General features: G+C 49.7%; 1 protein-coding gene across 3 annotated transcripts in view; it reads right to left on the bottom strand.

The window, feature by feature from the left end:
• Nucleotides 1–8,635, bottom strand: part of CEP131 (centrosomal protein 131) — a 31,240-nt gene extending 22,605 nt beyond the window's left edge. For 2 of the 3 annotated variants that reach the window (XM_069953043.1, XM_069953045.1), the window contains exons 1-7: nt 8,470–8,635; nt 5,514–5,696; nt 4,638–4,720; nt 2,199–2,313; nt 1,669–1,790; nt 1,469–1,582; nt 770–919 (exon numbers count right to left, since the gene is read on the bottom strand). In XM_069953043.1, coding sequence (XP_069809144.1) covers nt 770–919; nt 1,469–1,582; nt 1,669–1,790; nt 2,199–2,313; nt 4,638–4,720; nt 5,514–5,687 — 758 coding nt within the window. In that variant the 5' untranslated portion in view covers nt 5,688–5,696; nt 8,470–8,635. The remainder of the gene's footprint in view (nt 1–769; nt 920–1,468; nt 1,583–1,668; nt 1,791–2,198; nt 2,314–4,637; nt 4,721–5,513; nt 5,697–8,469) is intronic. The other variant, XM_069953044.1, reaches the window with a different exon arrangement.
• Nucleotides 8,636–13,517: the final 4,882 nt, after the last annotated feature.

Genomic DNA, 13,517 nt, shown 5'->3' with positions numbered 1-13,517 from the left:
GGAGTGAGGTGCGGCCCCCATAGATCAGACTTCCATTTCTCTCAATCAGATTGAGATCTGGGGAACCTCTCCTGCTCTGGACAGAGGTGGCAGCAGAGAGCACTGTGTCACACATACACCACTTCCTACAGGACATACAGCAGTTGATAAATACTGGTAGAATCTATATAACTTTCTGACACCAGTTGATCTAAAAGAAAAACATTTTTGCCGAATTACCCCTTTAAGATGACACTATGTTATTTAGATGGGTTCTCCCATAGGATATAGAAATATTTGGGGGAAAGAATACACTACTTTAGGCAGGACATACAGCAGCTGATAAGTACTAAAAGAATGAAGATTTTTTTAAATAGAAGTAAAATACAAATCTATAACTTTCTGACACCAGTCAATTTGGTTTTCAAAGAGTTTTATTAGACGTTTTTTTTATATAAATATGCATACAAATAGCCTTACATAGGCGTAACAACAAGGCCTAACGTAAGGCCAACAAAGAACAACAGGCAGAAGCCTTAACAGTGTCAACAAGAAACATCACATCATGTCCCGTAATAAACATAATCTAACAGTCTCATTGAGGTCTTATGGAACCCCAGAACCAAAATAAAGGAAGACTCTTCCGCCCTTGGCAGACACAATATGGATCCAACACAGAACATGTATCAAGCATATACACACACACACACACACACACACACGAGAGGAGTGTGCAGATCCTGAGGAGAGGAGATGTATTATGTAATGTCAGGAAGATGGATGCACTGACCTCTCTGCCTCCTCGGCGGTCACCTCTTTCCTCTTCAGAGCTGCGCTTCCTCCGCTGTTGTTCCGTCCCAGGTTGTTGGTGCTGGACAGGTTCTTCTGGGATTTCTGGAGGCTGCTCCCAGCTTCCTCACCGTTGGGCGTCCTCTGGTTACTGTGGAAGATGAAGAAGACAAGGTCTGTCCTATACGTCACAATGCTGCACGTGGTGCCCCATACAACAGTGTCCAGTAACTAAAACCGTGAGGTCCTAAGAGTAATAGATGTCACTGTATGTGAACACAGGGGGGCGCCACCTCAAATCAGTGACCGGTCTGAGCCGCAATACCAGATACAACCTATGGGCGGCAGTGGCACTGTTCCTGAGATGCAACAGAAACTGTTTCTCCTAATCTAATAAAACAGTAAAATACCATATACCAACAGTCCCCCTTATTGCCACCTCTGTCCATGTCAGGAACCGTCCAGAGCAGGAAAGGTTTTCTATGGGGATTTTCTGCTGCTCTAGACAGTTCCTGACATGGACAGAGGTGGCAGCAGAGAGCACCGTGTCAGACTGGAGAAAATACACCACTTCCTGCAGGACATACAGCAGCTGATAAGTACTGGAAGACTGAAGATTTTATAATAGAAGTAAAATTACAAATCTATATAACTTGCAGTTGATATATACCATACCACATACTGATTCTTCCCCCCTTACTTGAGAGATGGCGGCTTCTGATTGGAGCTCTTGGCAGTGAGCCCCCGATCACCGGACGAGTAGTTATTGTGCACCATAGTGGTTACGGTGTTCCCCACGGTTCCTTTGTTACTCCTAAACATAAAAAGGAAAGAGAAACAAATAGCCTGGAAAACACGTATATTTATAGTCACCAACCAACGCAATGCGATGTAAGGTACCTGTTGTTGGCTGGAAAGCTAGGCGCCAGGGTGGGCATGTCTCTCCTCTTCATGCCCAGGCTCTGCACCGAGCTGGCACTGCGGGCGCTCGAGGGGAGAGGAAAAACACGAGGCTGGTCGTCCTGTAAATTAAGGTATTGAAAACGTTTTCGTTTGCTGACAGTAAGGCTGCGTTTACACTACGTTTTGTGTTTTTCATCCGTTTTTACAAAAAACGGATTTGCATTTCGATCTATTTTTCCATTGATTTCTAATATATATATATATATATATATATATATATATATATATATATATATATATATATACATATATATATACATACACACACATATAAAAAAAACACGGATCAAAACGCAGCCTTTTTTCTAGCATGGTTGAGCAAATTTTTGTGTACGCTGAAGAAAAAAAAAAAAAAGCATGTGTTTTGATCCATTTTAATTAAATTTATAATGGAAGTCAATGGAAATGTATTTGTCGCGTGTAGTGTGAAGTGCCGACCCCGGGAGGGTTATTCCCTGGGAACCTACCAGAACGTTCCATGTGGTCTTCTTTCCCGGAGGGGTTTTGGCCAGGCCGTGCAGCTTCTTGCGTCCGACTGAGCTGCTCTCGAAAAAAGCCAAGAAATCTTCCTGCTGCTCCCCGCTGAGTGATGGAGACGGAGGGGGAAGAGGGGAAGAGACAGGTGACAACCAATAGCGCTAATGCTACAGCACAGACGTCAAACCTGCGGCCCTCCAACTGTTACAAAACTACAACTCCCATCATGCCTGTCCTATAGCTTTTGCTTTGGCTGTCCTGGCATGATGGGAGTTGTATTTTTGCAGCAGCTGGAGGGCCGCAGGTTTGACATAAAGCATCCACAGGGGTGGTCACCCAGCTTTCCCAGATTCCTGAATGTTCAGACCTCCCAGGTGTCCCAATGATATTCATACATCTCTGCAGCTTCTGCAGGACTACAAGTGCCAGCATGCCCGTCTAGCTGCAGGTGGGTACTGCATGCTGGGTCTTGCATATCTACAAGTCTTGTGTGTTGTAAATGTGGAATTGGGGGGGGGGGGCTAAGCTCGGAGGTAGACCCCTCTCTGCCCTTCACCTACCCCCTCCTCCTCCTCCTCCTCACCTTTTGTAAGTAAGCATAAGGAGATAATCTGCAAGGTCTGACAAAGAGTCAGCGGCCCCTGCACCCTGCCCGCAGAACATCTGTCACATTCCAGCCCCCCCCCCCCCCTCTGCAGATGTATTCCTACCCCGGGGGACAGCAGCTGGGAACACAAAGGTCACTATGAATAGGCTGCAATGTTACTCCAGACAAAGGCCAGTGCTCCCCTGTCCAGGACACCAGGACCTGCTCACTATACAGCCCTGTCCTATCTATCACACCAGGACCTGCTCACTATACGGGCCTGTCCTATCACACCAGGACCTGCTCACTATACGGCCCTGTCCTATCACACCAGGACCTGCTCACTATACAGCCCTGTCCTATCTATCACACCAGGACCTGCTCACTATACGGGCCTGTCCTATCACACCAGGACCTGCTCACTATACGGCCCTGTCCTATCACACCAGGACCTGCTCACTATACGGCCCTGTCCTATCTATCACACCAGGACCTGCTCACTATACGGCCCTGTCCTATCACACCAGGACCTGCTCACTATACGGCCCTGTCCTATCACACCAGGACCTGCTCACTATACGGCCCTGTCCTATCACACCAGGACCTGCTCACTATACGGCCCTGTCCTATCACACCAGGACCTGCTCACTATACGGCCCTGACCTATCACACCAGGACCTGCTCACTATACGGCCCTGTCCTATCACACCAGGACCTGCTCACTATACGGTCCTGTCCTATCTATCACACCAGGACCTGCTCACTATACGGCCCTGTCCTATCTATCACACCAGGACCTGCTCACTATACGGCCCTGTCCTATCTATCACACCAGGACCTGCTCACTATACGGCCCTGTCCTATCTATCACACCAGGACCTGCTCACTATACGGCCCTGTCCTATCACACCAGGACCTGCTCACTATACGGCCCTGTCCTATCACACCAGGACCTGCTCACTATACGGCCCTGTCCTATCACACCAGGACCTGCTCACTATACGGCCCTGTCCTATCACACCAGGACCTGCTCACTATACGGTCCTGTCCTATCTATCACACCAGGACCTGCTCACTATACGGCCCTGTCCTATCTATCACACCAGGACCTGCTCACTATACGGCCCTGTCCTATCTATCACACCAGGACCTGCTCACTATACGGCCCTGTCCTATCACACCAGGACCTGCTCACTATACGGCCCTGTCCTATCTATCACACCAGGACCTGCTCACTATACGGCCCTGTCCTATCACACCAGGACCTGCTCACTATACGGCCCTGTCCTATCACACCAGGACCTGCTTACTATACGGTCCTATCTATCACACCAGGACCTGCTCACTATACGGCCCTGTCCTATCACACCAGGACCTGCTCACTATACGGCCCTGACCTATCACACCAGGACCTGCTCACTATACGGCCCTGTCCTATCTATCACACCAGGACCTGCTCACTATACGGCCCTGTCCTATCACACCAGGACCTGCTCACTATACGGCCCTGTCCTATCACACCAGGACCTGCTCACTATACGGCCCGGTCCTATCACACCAGGACCTGCTCACTATACGGTCCTGTCCTATCTATCACACCAGGACCTGCTCACTATACAGCCCTGTCCTATCTATCACACCAGGACCTGCTCACTATACGGTCCTGTCCTATCTATCACACCAGGACCTGCTCACTATACGGCCCTGTCCTATCACACCAGGACCTGCTCACTATACGGCCCTGTCCTATCACACCAGGACCTGCTCACTATACGGCCCTGTCCTATCACACCAGGACCTGCTCACTATACGGCCCTGTCCTATCACACCCGGGTCCGGTTACCTGAACAGCGAGCTGTTGCCTGGTGTCACCTGGGTGGTACTGTTGGATCTGCGTAGGTTATTGATGGCTCGAGGCGAATCCCTCTGCTCAGGAGAGAAACCATAGGAAGATCAGAAGAATTACTTTATTATGTGCATATAAGTTCTATAGGGTCAGAGATCTGCTTCACTGATACACAGCTCCAGATCCCCTGCACAGCTATAGGTACATGGTAAAACTGGGCTAAAATGGTGTCCAAAACAGCGCCACCCCTGTCCTCAGGTTGTGTGTGGTATTAAATATTAGATCCATTTACTTTAATAGAACTGAGCTGCAATACCGCACCCAACCTGGAGATAACCTGGTGCTGTTTCTGGGAGAAAGTGACCATGTTTTTCTTTAAAGGGCAACAACAAAAATAATTCAAATCATCTAGATTTGTAAAATACTTCTATTAAAAATCTCCAGTCTTCCAGTACTTATCAGCTGCTGTATGTCCTGCAGGAAATGGTGTATTCTCTCCAGTCTGACACAGTGCTCTCTGCTGCCACCTCTGTCCATGTCAGGAACTGTCCAGAGCAGGAGAGGTTTTCTATGGTGATTTGCTGCTGCTCTGGACAGTTCCTGACATGGACAGAGGTGGCAGCAGAGAGCACTGTGTCAGACTGGAGAGAATACACCACTTCCTGCATGACATACAGCAGCTGATAAGTACTGGATGACTGGAGATTTTGACATAGACGTAATTTACAAATCTAGATGATTTTTTGAAACCATTTGATACTAAAAGGAAATGTTTTTTTGCCGGAATAGTTTGAGGCTATGGGGCGGTACCTAATCACATGACCAGGAACCTGTGGTCCCAGGATTAGTCGGGGTGCGGGGGTCTTCTCTTACCACCTGGTTTCCTCTGCTCCTGGTGTCGGTGATAACGGAGATGGAACGTGCGATGTGTTTGGTGTTTCCTGCGCTGCTTGGACGCCGGGTGACGGAGACCTGAGAGCCGGTGAGGGCGAGACCCCCGTTATTCTCCCCACCCTGATGGGAGGGGGCGCCGAGTGGGCTCTGCATGGGCGCCTGCTGGAGACACAAACGTGGGAGCGTTCACCATAACATAACCCTAGGGGACACACACCAAATAACCCCCCCCCCCACCCCCACCCCCCCCGACTGCTTCATGATGAGGATACGGACATCTGTATAATCATAAGGTATTATAGTCTAATAGCATCAGCTGCCACTCAGCTCCCCCAGCACCCTGACCGGTAAAGAGGATATATATATATATATATATATATATATATATATATATATATATAGATATATATATATATATATATATATATATATACACACACACTATAGGACCTGTGCCCGCTGTATACACTCTATATACACTATGTACCTCCTGTGCCTGCTGTATACACTCTATATACAATATATACCTGTGCCCTAGTGATACACTCTATATACACTATATACCTGTGCCCTACAGTATACACTATACACTATATACCAGTGCCTGCTGTATACCCTCTATATACACCAAGAGAAGTGAATGATTCCTTAGTATATAGCTATCCTGCAGCCGGGATCTGGGGATGGGGGAGGGGAGTAAATAGCAGCTGCACAGGGCAGTATTGAGGGGTCACCAGACATGAAAAGTTCAGGGTCTCCCCCATTGTTTGCCTCCCCCGGTGAGGAGGGGGGGGGGGATCAGACACGGCTCCTGATTGGTTGGATCCACAGTGATGAAGGAGCCAAGGCCGCAAGGAGGGGGTCACATGGGGACAGCAGCATTGTATCCGGGGGTCTCCCTCTATCAGTCTAGACAGGCCGAGAATCCCCCATAATAGAGAAGAAAAAGCAATGAGGCACAGCTACCCCGACCACCACCACAATACCAGTCTATAGTAGAGGCTCAGCCTCCCGGGCGCAGTCTGTGGTAGAGGCTCAGCCTCCCGGGCGCAGTCTATGGTAGAGGCTCAGCCTCCCGGGCGCAGTCTATGGTAGAGGCTCAGCCTCCCGGGCGCAGTCTATGGTAGAGGCTCAGCCTCCCGGGCGCAGTCTATGGTAGAGGTTTAGCCTCCCGGGCGCAGTCTATGGTAGAGGCTCAGCCTCCCGGGCGCAGTATATAGTAGAGGCTCAGCCTCCCGGGTGCAGTATATAGTAGAGGCTCAGCCTCCCGGGCGCAGTCTATGGTAGAGGCTCAGCCTCCCGGGCGCAGTCTATGGTAGAGGCTCAGCCTCCCGGGTGCAGTATATGGTAGAGGCTCAGCCTCCCGAGCGCAGTCTATGGTAGAGGCTCAGCCTCCCGGGCGCAGTCTATGGTAGAGGCTCAGCCTCCCGGGTGCAGTATATGGTAGAGGCTCAGCTTCCCCTATGCAGTCTATAGTAGAGGCTCAGCCTCCCGGGCGCAGTCTATGGTAGAGGCTCAAGGCCCTATTCCACGGAACTTTTTTACCGTTCATAAAATCGTTCAAACGACCGCTCGTTAACGATATTCGTTCTGTGGAATAGCTGTAAACGAGCGAACGACAACAGCGAAATCGTTGTTGAGTCGTTCACTATTTTTTTCCAACATGTCGAAAAAAAATCGTTGGTCTTTCAACAATAATTCGCTAATCTTTTCGTTGAATAAAAAATCTTTCAGTCGTTCTTGAAATGTCTACCTACATTTCCCCACGTTTTAAACGACCATGTAACGATCGCAAAAAAATCGTTACACTACAGATATCGTTCACGTTCCTACATGTATTATGTGTTATCGTTCACTTAAAAAAATCGTGCTCGTTAACGAGCCGTCGTTGGAGCGAGTCTATGAACGATAATCGTTCCGTGAAATTGGGCCTCCCGGGTACAGTTTATAGTAGAGGCTCAGCTTCCCCGGTGCAGTGTATAGTAGAGGCTCAGCCTCCTTGATGCAGTTACTAGTTTATAGTAGAGGCTCAGCCTCCCGGGTGCAGTATATAGTAGAGGCTCAGCCTCCCGGGTGCAGTATATAGTAGAGGCTCAGCCTCCCGGGTGCAGTATATAGTAGAGGCTCAGCCTCCCGGGTGCAGTATATAGTAGAGGCTCAGCCTCCCGGGTGCAGTATATAGTAGAGGCTCAGCCTCCCGGGTGCAGTATATAGTAGAGGCTCAGCCTCCCGGGTGCAGTCTGTGGTAGAGGCTCAGCCTCCCAGGTACCAGTCTATAGTAGAGGCTCAGCCTCCCAGGGTGCAGTCTATAGTAGAGGCTCAGCCTCCCAGGGTGCAGTATATAGTAGAGGCTCAGCCTCCCCGGTGCAGTCTGTGGTAGAGGCTCAGCCTCCCGGGTGCAGTATATAGTAGAGGCTCAGTCTCCCGGGTGCAGTATATAGTAGAGGCTCAGCCTCCCGGGTGCAGTATATAGTAGAGGCTCAGCCTCCCCGGTGCAGTCTGTGGTAGAGGCTCAGCCTCCCGGGTGCAGTATATAGTAGAGGCTCAGCCTCCCGGGTGCAGTATATAGTAGAGGCTCAGCCTCCCGGGTGCAGTCTATAGTAGAGGCTCAGCCTTCCGGGTGCAGTATATAGTAGAGGCTCAGCCTCCCGGGTGCAGTATATAGTAGAGGCTCAGCCTCCCGGGTGCAGTATATAGTAGAGGCTCAGCCTCCCGGGTGCAGTATATAGTAGAGGCTCAGCCTCCCGGGTGCAGTATATAGTAGAGGCTCAGCCTCCCGGGTGCAGTCTATAGTAGAGGCTCAGCCTTCCGGGTGCAGTATATAGTAGAGGCTCAGCCTCCCGGGTGCAGTATATAGTAGAGGCTCAGCCTCCCGGGTGCAGTATATAGTAGAGGCTCAGCCTCCGGGACTGATGGGCAGATTGTATGTACCCACCTCTGGTGTCCGGCTCTCCTGGGTGTAGACTCTCACCCGCGGGTGTACAGCCTGCAGTGACCCCACAGCCTCCTTTACGGCAGAGAACGGACCGTAACTGACAATGTTACACACAGACTTCCATGGCAGCAACACACAACAACCTAACGAACGTGCCTGTCCTGCCTGCCCATTGGCTGCCGCATTACATCACTGCCCGGTGATTGGCTGTTCTCCGGTCACTCAAGCACATGGGCGGGACCCTGCGCCGCAGTTTGGTGGAGAGAACACAGAGGGGGCGGGGCTACTTCACGTTGTGTCTGGTCCATGCGGGAGAATGACGTCACCGGCCACTCAGAAAGATGGAGACTGTGACTGATGTACTGTACAGACTGTATCAGAGACTGTGACTGTACACACTGTATCAGAGACTGTGACTGTACACACTGCATCAGAGACTGTGACTGTACACTCTGTATCAGAGACTGTAACTGTACACACTGTATCAGAGACTGTGACTGTACACACTGTATCAGAGACTGTGACTGTACACTCTGTATCAGAGACTGTAACTGTACACACTGTATCAGAGACTGTGACTGTACACACTGTATCAGAGACTGTGACTGTACACACTGCATCAGAGACTGTGACTGTACACACTGCACCAGAGACTGTGACTGTACACACTGTATCAGAGACTGTGACTGTACACACTGTATCAGAGACTGTGACTGTACAGACTGTATCAGAGACTGTGACTGTACACACTGTATCAGAGACTGTGACTGATGTACTGTACAGACTGTATCAGAGACTGTGACTGTACAGACTGTATCAGAGACTGTGACTGTACACACTGCATCAGAGACTGTGACTGTACACACTGTATCAGAGACTGTGACTGTACACACTGCATCAGAGACTGTGACTGTACACACTGTATCAGAGACTGTGACTGTACACACTGCACCAGAGACTGTGACTGTACACACTGCACCAGAGACTGTGACTGTACACACTGTATCAGAGACTGTTACTGATGTACAACTGTACACACTGCATCAGAGACTGTGACTGTACACACTGTATCAGAGACTGTGACTGTACACACTGCATCAGAGACTGTGACTGTACACACTGTATCAGAGACTGTGACTGATGTACTGTACACACTGTATCAGAGACTGTGACTGTACACACTGCACCAGAGACTGTGACTGAACACACTGCATCAGAGACTGTGACTGTACACACTGTATCAGAGACTGTGACTGTACACACTGCACCAGAGACTGTGACTGTACACACTGTATCAGAGACTGTGACTGTACAGACTGTATCAGAGACTGTGACTGTACAGACTGTATCAGAGACTGTGACTGTACACACTGTATCAGAGACTGTGACTGTACACACTGCATCAGAGACTCTAACTGTACATGCGATGCCCAAGCCCCTAGGGGCCACTCCGCTGATAGGTGTAGTTACTGGCAGGAGCCGGAGCAGCTGCTGAGCAGAGGATTGTCACGGTTTTGGCCCGAGGGCAACACAGCTGAGAACCGGGCTCCTGACCCTGCGGGGATACTGGGCATGCGATTCTTCGTTGTCCAAAACCAATAATTACACCAATGCCAAGGTCCAGAAACAACGGTAGTTGTATATTTATGGTAACGGTGGTAACTAGTAGTAACAGTCTCTCCGGATGCAACCAGGTATAGGGCAGACTTGGATAAGACAGAGTAATGGGCAGTGGCGTAGCTACCACGAAGGGGGGGCCGCTGCGAGGCCCTCCCGATCAATCACTCTTGTGACCGCAAGCATTGTTTTGCTTGCGGTCACAAGAATCCGGCTCCGTCTTCCCCCGGCTGCTGCGCGGCTGCCGGGGGTGTCGCGTCTTATCCCCGGCAGCGCGCGCATCCCAGAGCTCCCTGCGCGCCTTGTGCCATGACTTCTGGTTCCGGCGCCCAGGGAGCTCTGGGATGCGCGCACTGCCGGGGATAAGACGCGACACCCCCGGCAGCAGCGGACAGACCAGAGAGAGCGCGTTGTCAGGTGAGTTAAGTTAAGTTTTGTTTTGTTAAGTTTTATTTGGGGGGGGGGGGGGGAGAGGGGGGCATCTATGAGGGTGGGGGGAAAGAGGGGGGCATCTATGAGGGTGGGGGAAAGAGGGGGGCATCTATGAGGGTGGGGGGAAAGAGGGGGGCATCTATGAGGGTGGGGGGAAAGAGGGGGGCATCTATGAGGGTGGGGGGGAAAGAGGGGGGCATCTATGAGGGTGGGGGGGAAAGAGGGGGGCATCTATGAGGGTGGGGGGTAAAGAGGGGGGCATCTATGAGGGTGGGGGGGAAAGAGGGGGGCATCTACAAGGGTGGGGGGGAAAGAGGGGGGCATCTATGAGGGGGGCATCTATGAGGGTGGGGGGGAAAGAGGGGGGCATCTATGAGGGTGGGGGGGAAAGAGGGGGGCATCTACAAGGGTGGGGGGGAAAGAGGGGGGGCATCTATGAGGGTGGGGGGGGAAGAGGGGCCATCTATGAGGGTGGTGGGAAAGGGGACCATCTATAAGGGAGGGGGGGAGAGGGGGGGGGGGTAAGGGGACCATCTATAAGGGAGGGTGGGGGGAGAGGGGGCCATCTATAAGGGAGGGGGGACCATCTATAAGGGAGGGTGGGGGGAGAGGGGGCCATCAATAAGGGAGGGTGAGGAGAGAGGGGGCCATCCATAAGGAGGGGGGAGAGGGGCCATCTATAAGGAGGGCAACATGGGGGGAGAGGGGCCATCTATTTTGGGGGGGGGGGCAACATAGGGGGCGAATACACAGAGGGGGGGCATATATTATTAGGGGGTCACATAGAGTCACTGTACATATGTGCAGTGTGTAGAGAGATGAGGATGGTGCCAGTGTGAGGAGCCTAATATGTCTGTCTGGCAGATTCTGTGGATTCGTGGCTCGGAGAAGTTCTCCTAACGGCCCAGGACGGATGGAGAAGATGAAAAGGAAAGAACTCTGATCAGAGAAGACGTCTCCTGTGAGTCACCTGATATATCTGCACTGTAATGTATATGGTGTATAGAGCCTGTGTAGAGCTGGGGCCACCTCTATATGACTGGATAAGGTGATTTAGTATACTGGATTTGGTCAGTAACAATATGGTGGTGATGGTAGTGGTTGTGGTGTGGCAGTAATGTTTCCTTCCTATACACTGGTATTACTGGTAATATTGGTCTCAGTATACAGGATTTGGTCGGTAACAGTATGGCGGTTATATATATGGTGATAATACTTTCTCTACCAATATGCTGGTGTTATTGGTAATATCTGTCTTGGTGTGTATATATATATATATATATATATATATATATATATATATACACACACACCAGTAGCATCACTTGGTTGTGAAAAGAGGGGGGGGGCCCAAGTTGGCCTCTCGCATCAGGGCCCAGGAGACATTAGCTACGCCCCAGGTAATGGGTGATGCTGCAATAGGCTGTGCTGATAGCGTGCTGAATGATGGGAGAAGATGCTGGGTGGAATGAGACTGAGATAAATACTTGCTGTTGATGATCAGAGAAGATGATGAGAGGAATGACTGAAGAACGGCACCCAGATCTTGAGAATAGATGAGAATCTTGAGGACTTGAGAATAGCACACAGCTAGGAACACTTCTTGTGGAAGTGGAGCAGCAGAGCACACGTATCTCTCTCCTGACAGGGGAGAGAGGACACATACAGAACCTGTCCCCCTGATGGTGGAGGACAAGACTGAGGTAGAGAGGAAGTCACATGGTATTCCCCAGCCAAAGCTGGATGGCCATTGGAGTTACCATGGAAGCAGGGGCAGTCACGTCACATCCAGCCATTGCATCATCACACCATTAGGCATTTACAGTGAAATATACATGAGAAGTACCATACTTGAACACTGGGGGGCGACATAATACCCTTAGGCACTGATAACTGAATATGCATACAAGAAATGCAAGGAATAGAAGACCTCAACACTGAGAGGGGTGACACAATACACACAGTTTGCAGTGAACCATAGCTTTCCAGAACAGGACTGGTCATAATAAAAGTGTGAGGATAAGAGGACCTGTTCTGGGACACTGCATACACACTGCATCAGAGACTGTGACTGTACACACTGTATCAGAGACTGTGTGGGTGACAATTGTATCCATATTACTGTGCAGGAATGCGGGAGAGCTGGATGACGCCCACTGTGGGGGTGGTAATGACGGCTATATAGTCACCCACCGTTCCAAGACTCTTTCCGCTTTATTCCTGATTATCTGTTTGGTTTTAATGATTTGTATGACGGACATGGTGGCGTATTTGGGAGGACGTGTGGTGAACATTGGCGCCGTTTATTCACGTGGCACGACCTATAGTGCACTATGAACACTTCCCAGCCGTGTGCCTCACTGCAGCCGCCCTACAGGTGCACTTATATATTGCACAAGAAATCACTGCAACCACTGTGTATAGTGTAGCCACGCCCCCATGACACTTTCTTCTTCTTGTAGAATAAGTGGAAAAATCATAACCAAGTCTGACGCAATGTTCCCTAACTAAGCGGGTGTGTAGGTTTATAAAAACAACAACAAAAAATCTAAAATGGGTGCAGTACTGTCGACAGAGGCTTTGGCAAAAAAAAAATCTAAAAATCTAAGAAATCTAAATCTAAGTTAAAAAAAAGTATATTTTATTTTGTATATAGATATTTATAAATAATAAACTATACTAAATAATTTTAAAAGTAAAAATAAAAAAGCAAGTAAAAAGGAACCAAAATATTTTTTTGGGGGAAAAAAAAAAGTTTTAATATAAAGCAACAAAAAAATAAATAAAATAAAAAATAAGTAGTGTTGGGTAGCCTATACCTTCTCTTAATATGTGCCACCCCATACACTCCGGCACATGACCACAATATGGCGGTCTGTCTGCTTGGACCCCCACGGTCTTCAAAATCAACCTGATCCCCCATGATGAGATATAGGGGCTCTGCAGCATTATTTACTGCCCCCTAGTGGTCATATCTAGAATACATGCTGTATTTCGCC

The sequence above is a fragment of the Dendropsophus ebraccatus genome, chromosome 14, assembly GCF_027789765.1.
Source record: "Dendropsophus ebraccatus isolate aDenEbr1 chromosome 14, aDenEbr1.pat, whole genome shotgun sequence".
NCBI lineage: Eukaryota > Metazoa > Chordata > Amphibia > Anura > Hylidae > Dendropsophus > Dendropsophus ebraccatus.
Note: the sequence above shows the minus strand (reverse complement) of the source record. Positions and strands in the feature narration are given on the sequence as shown.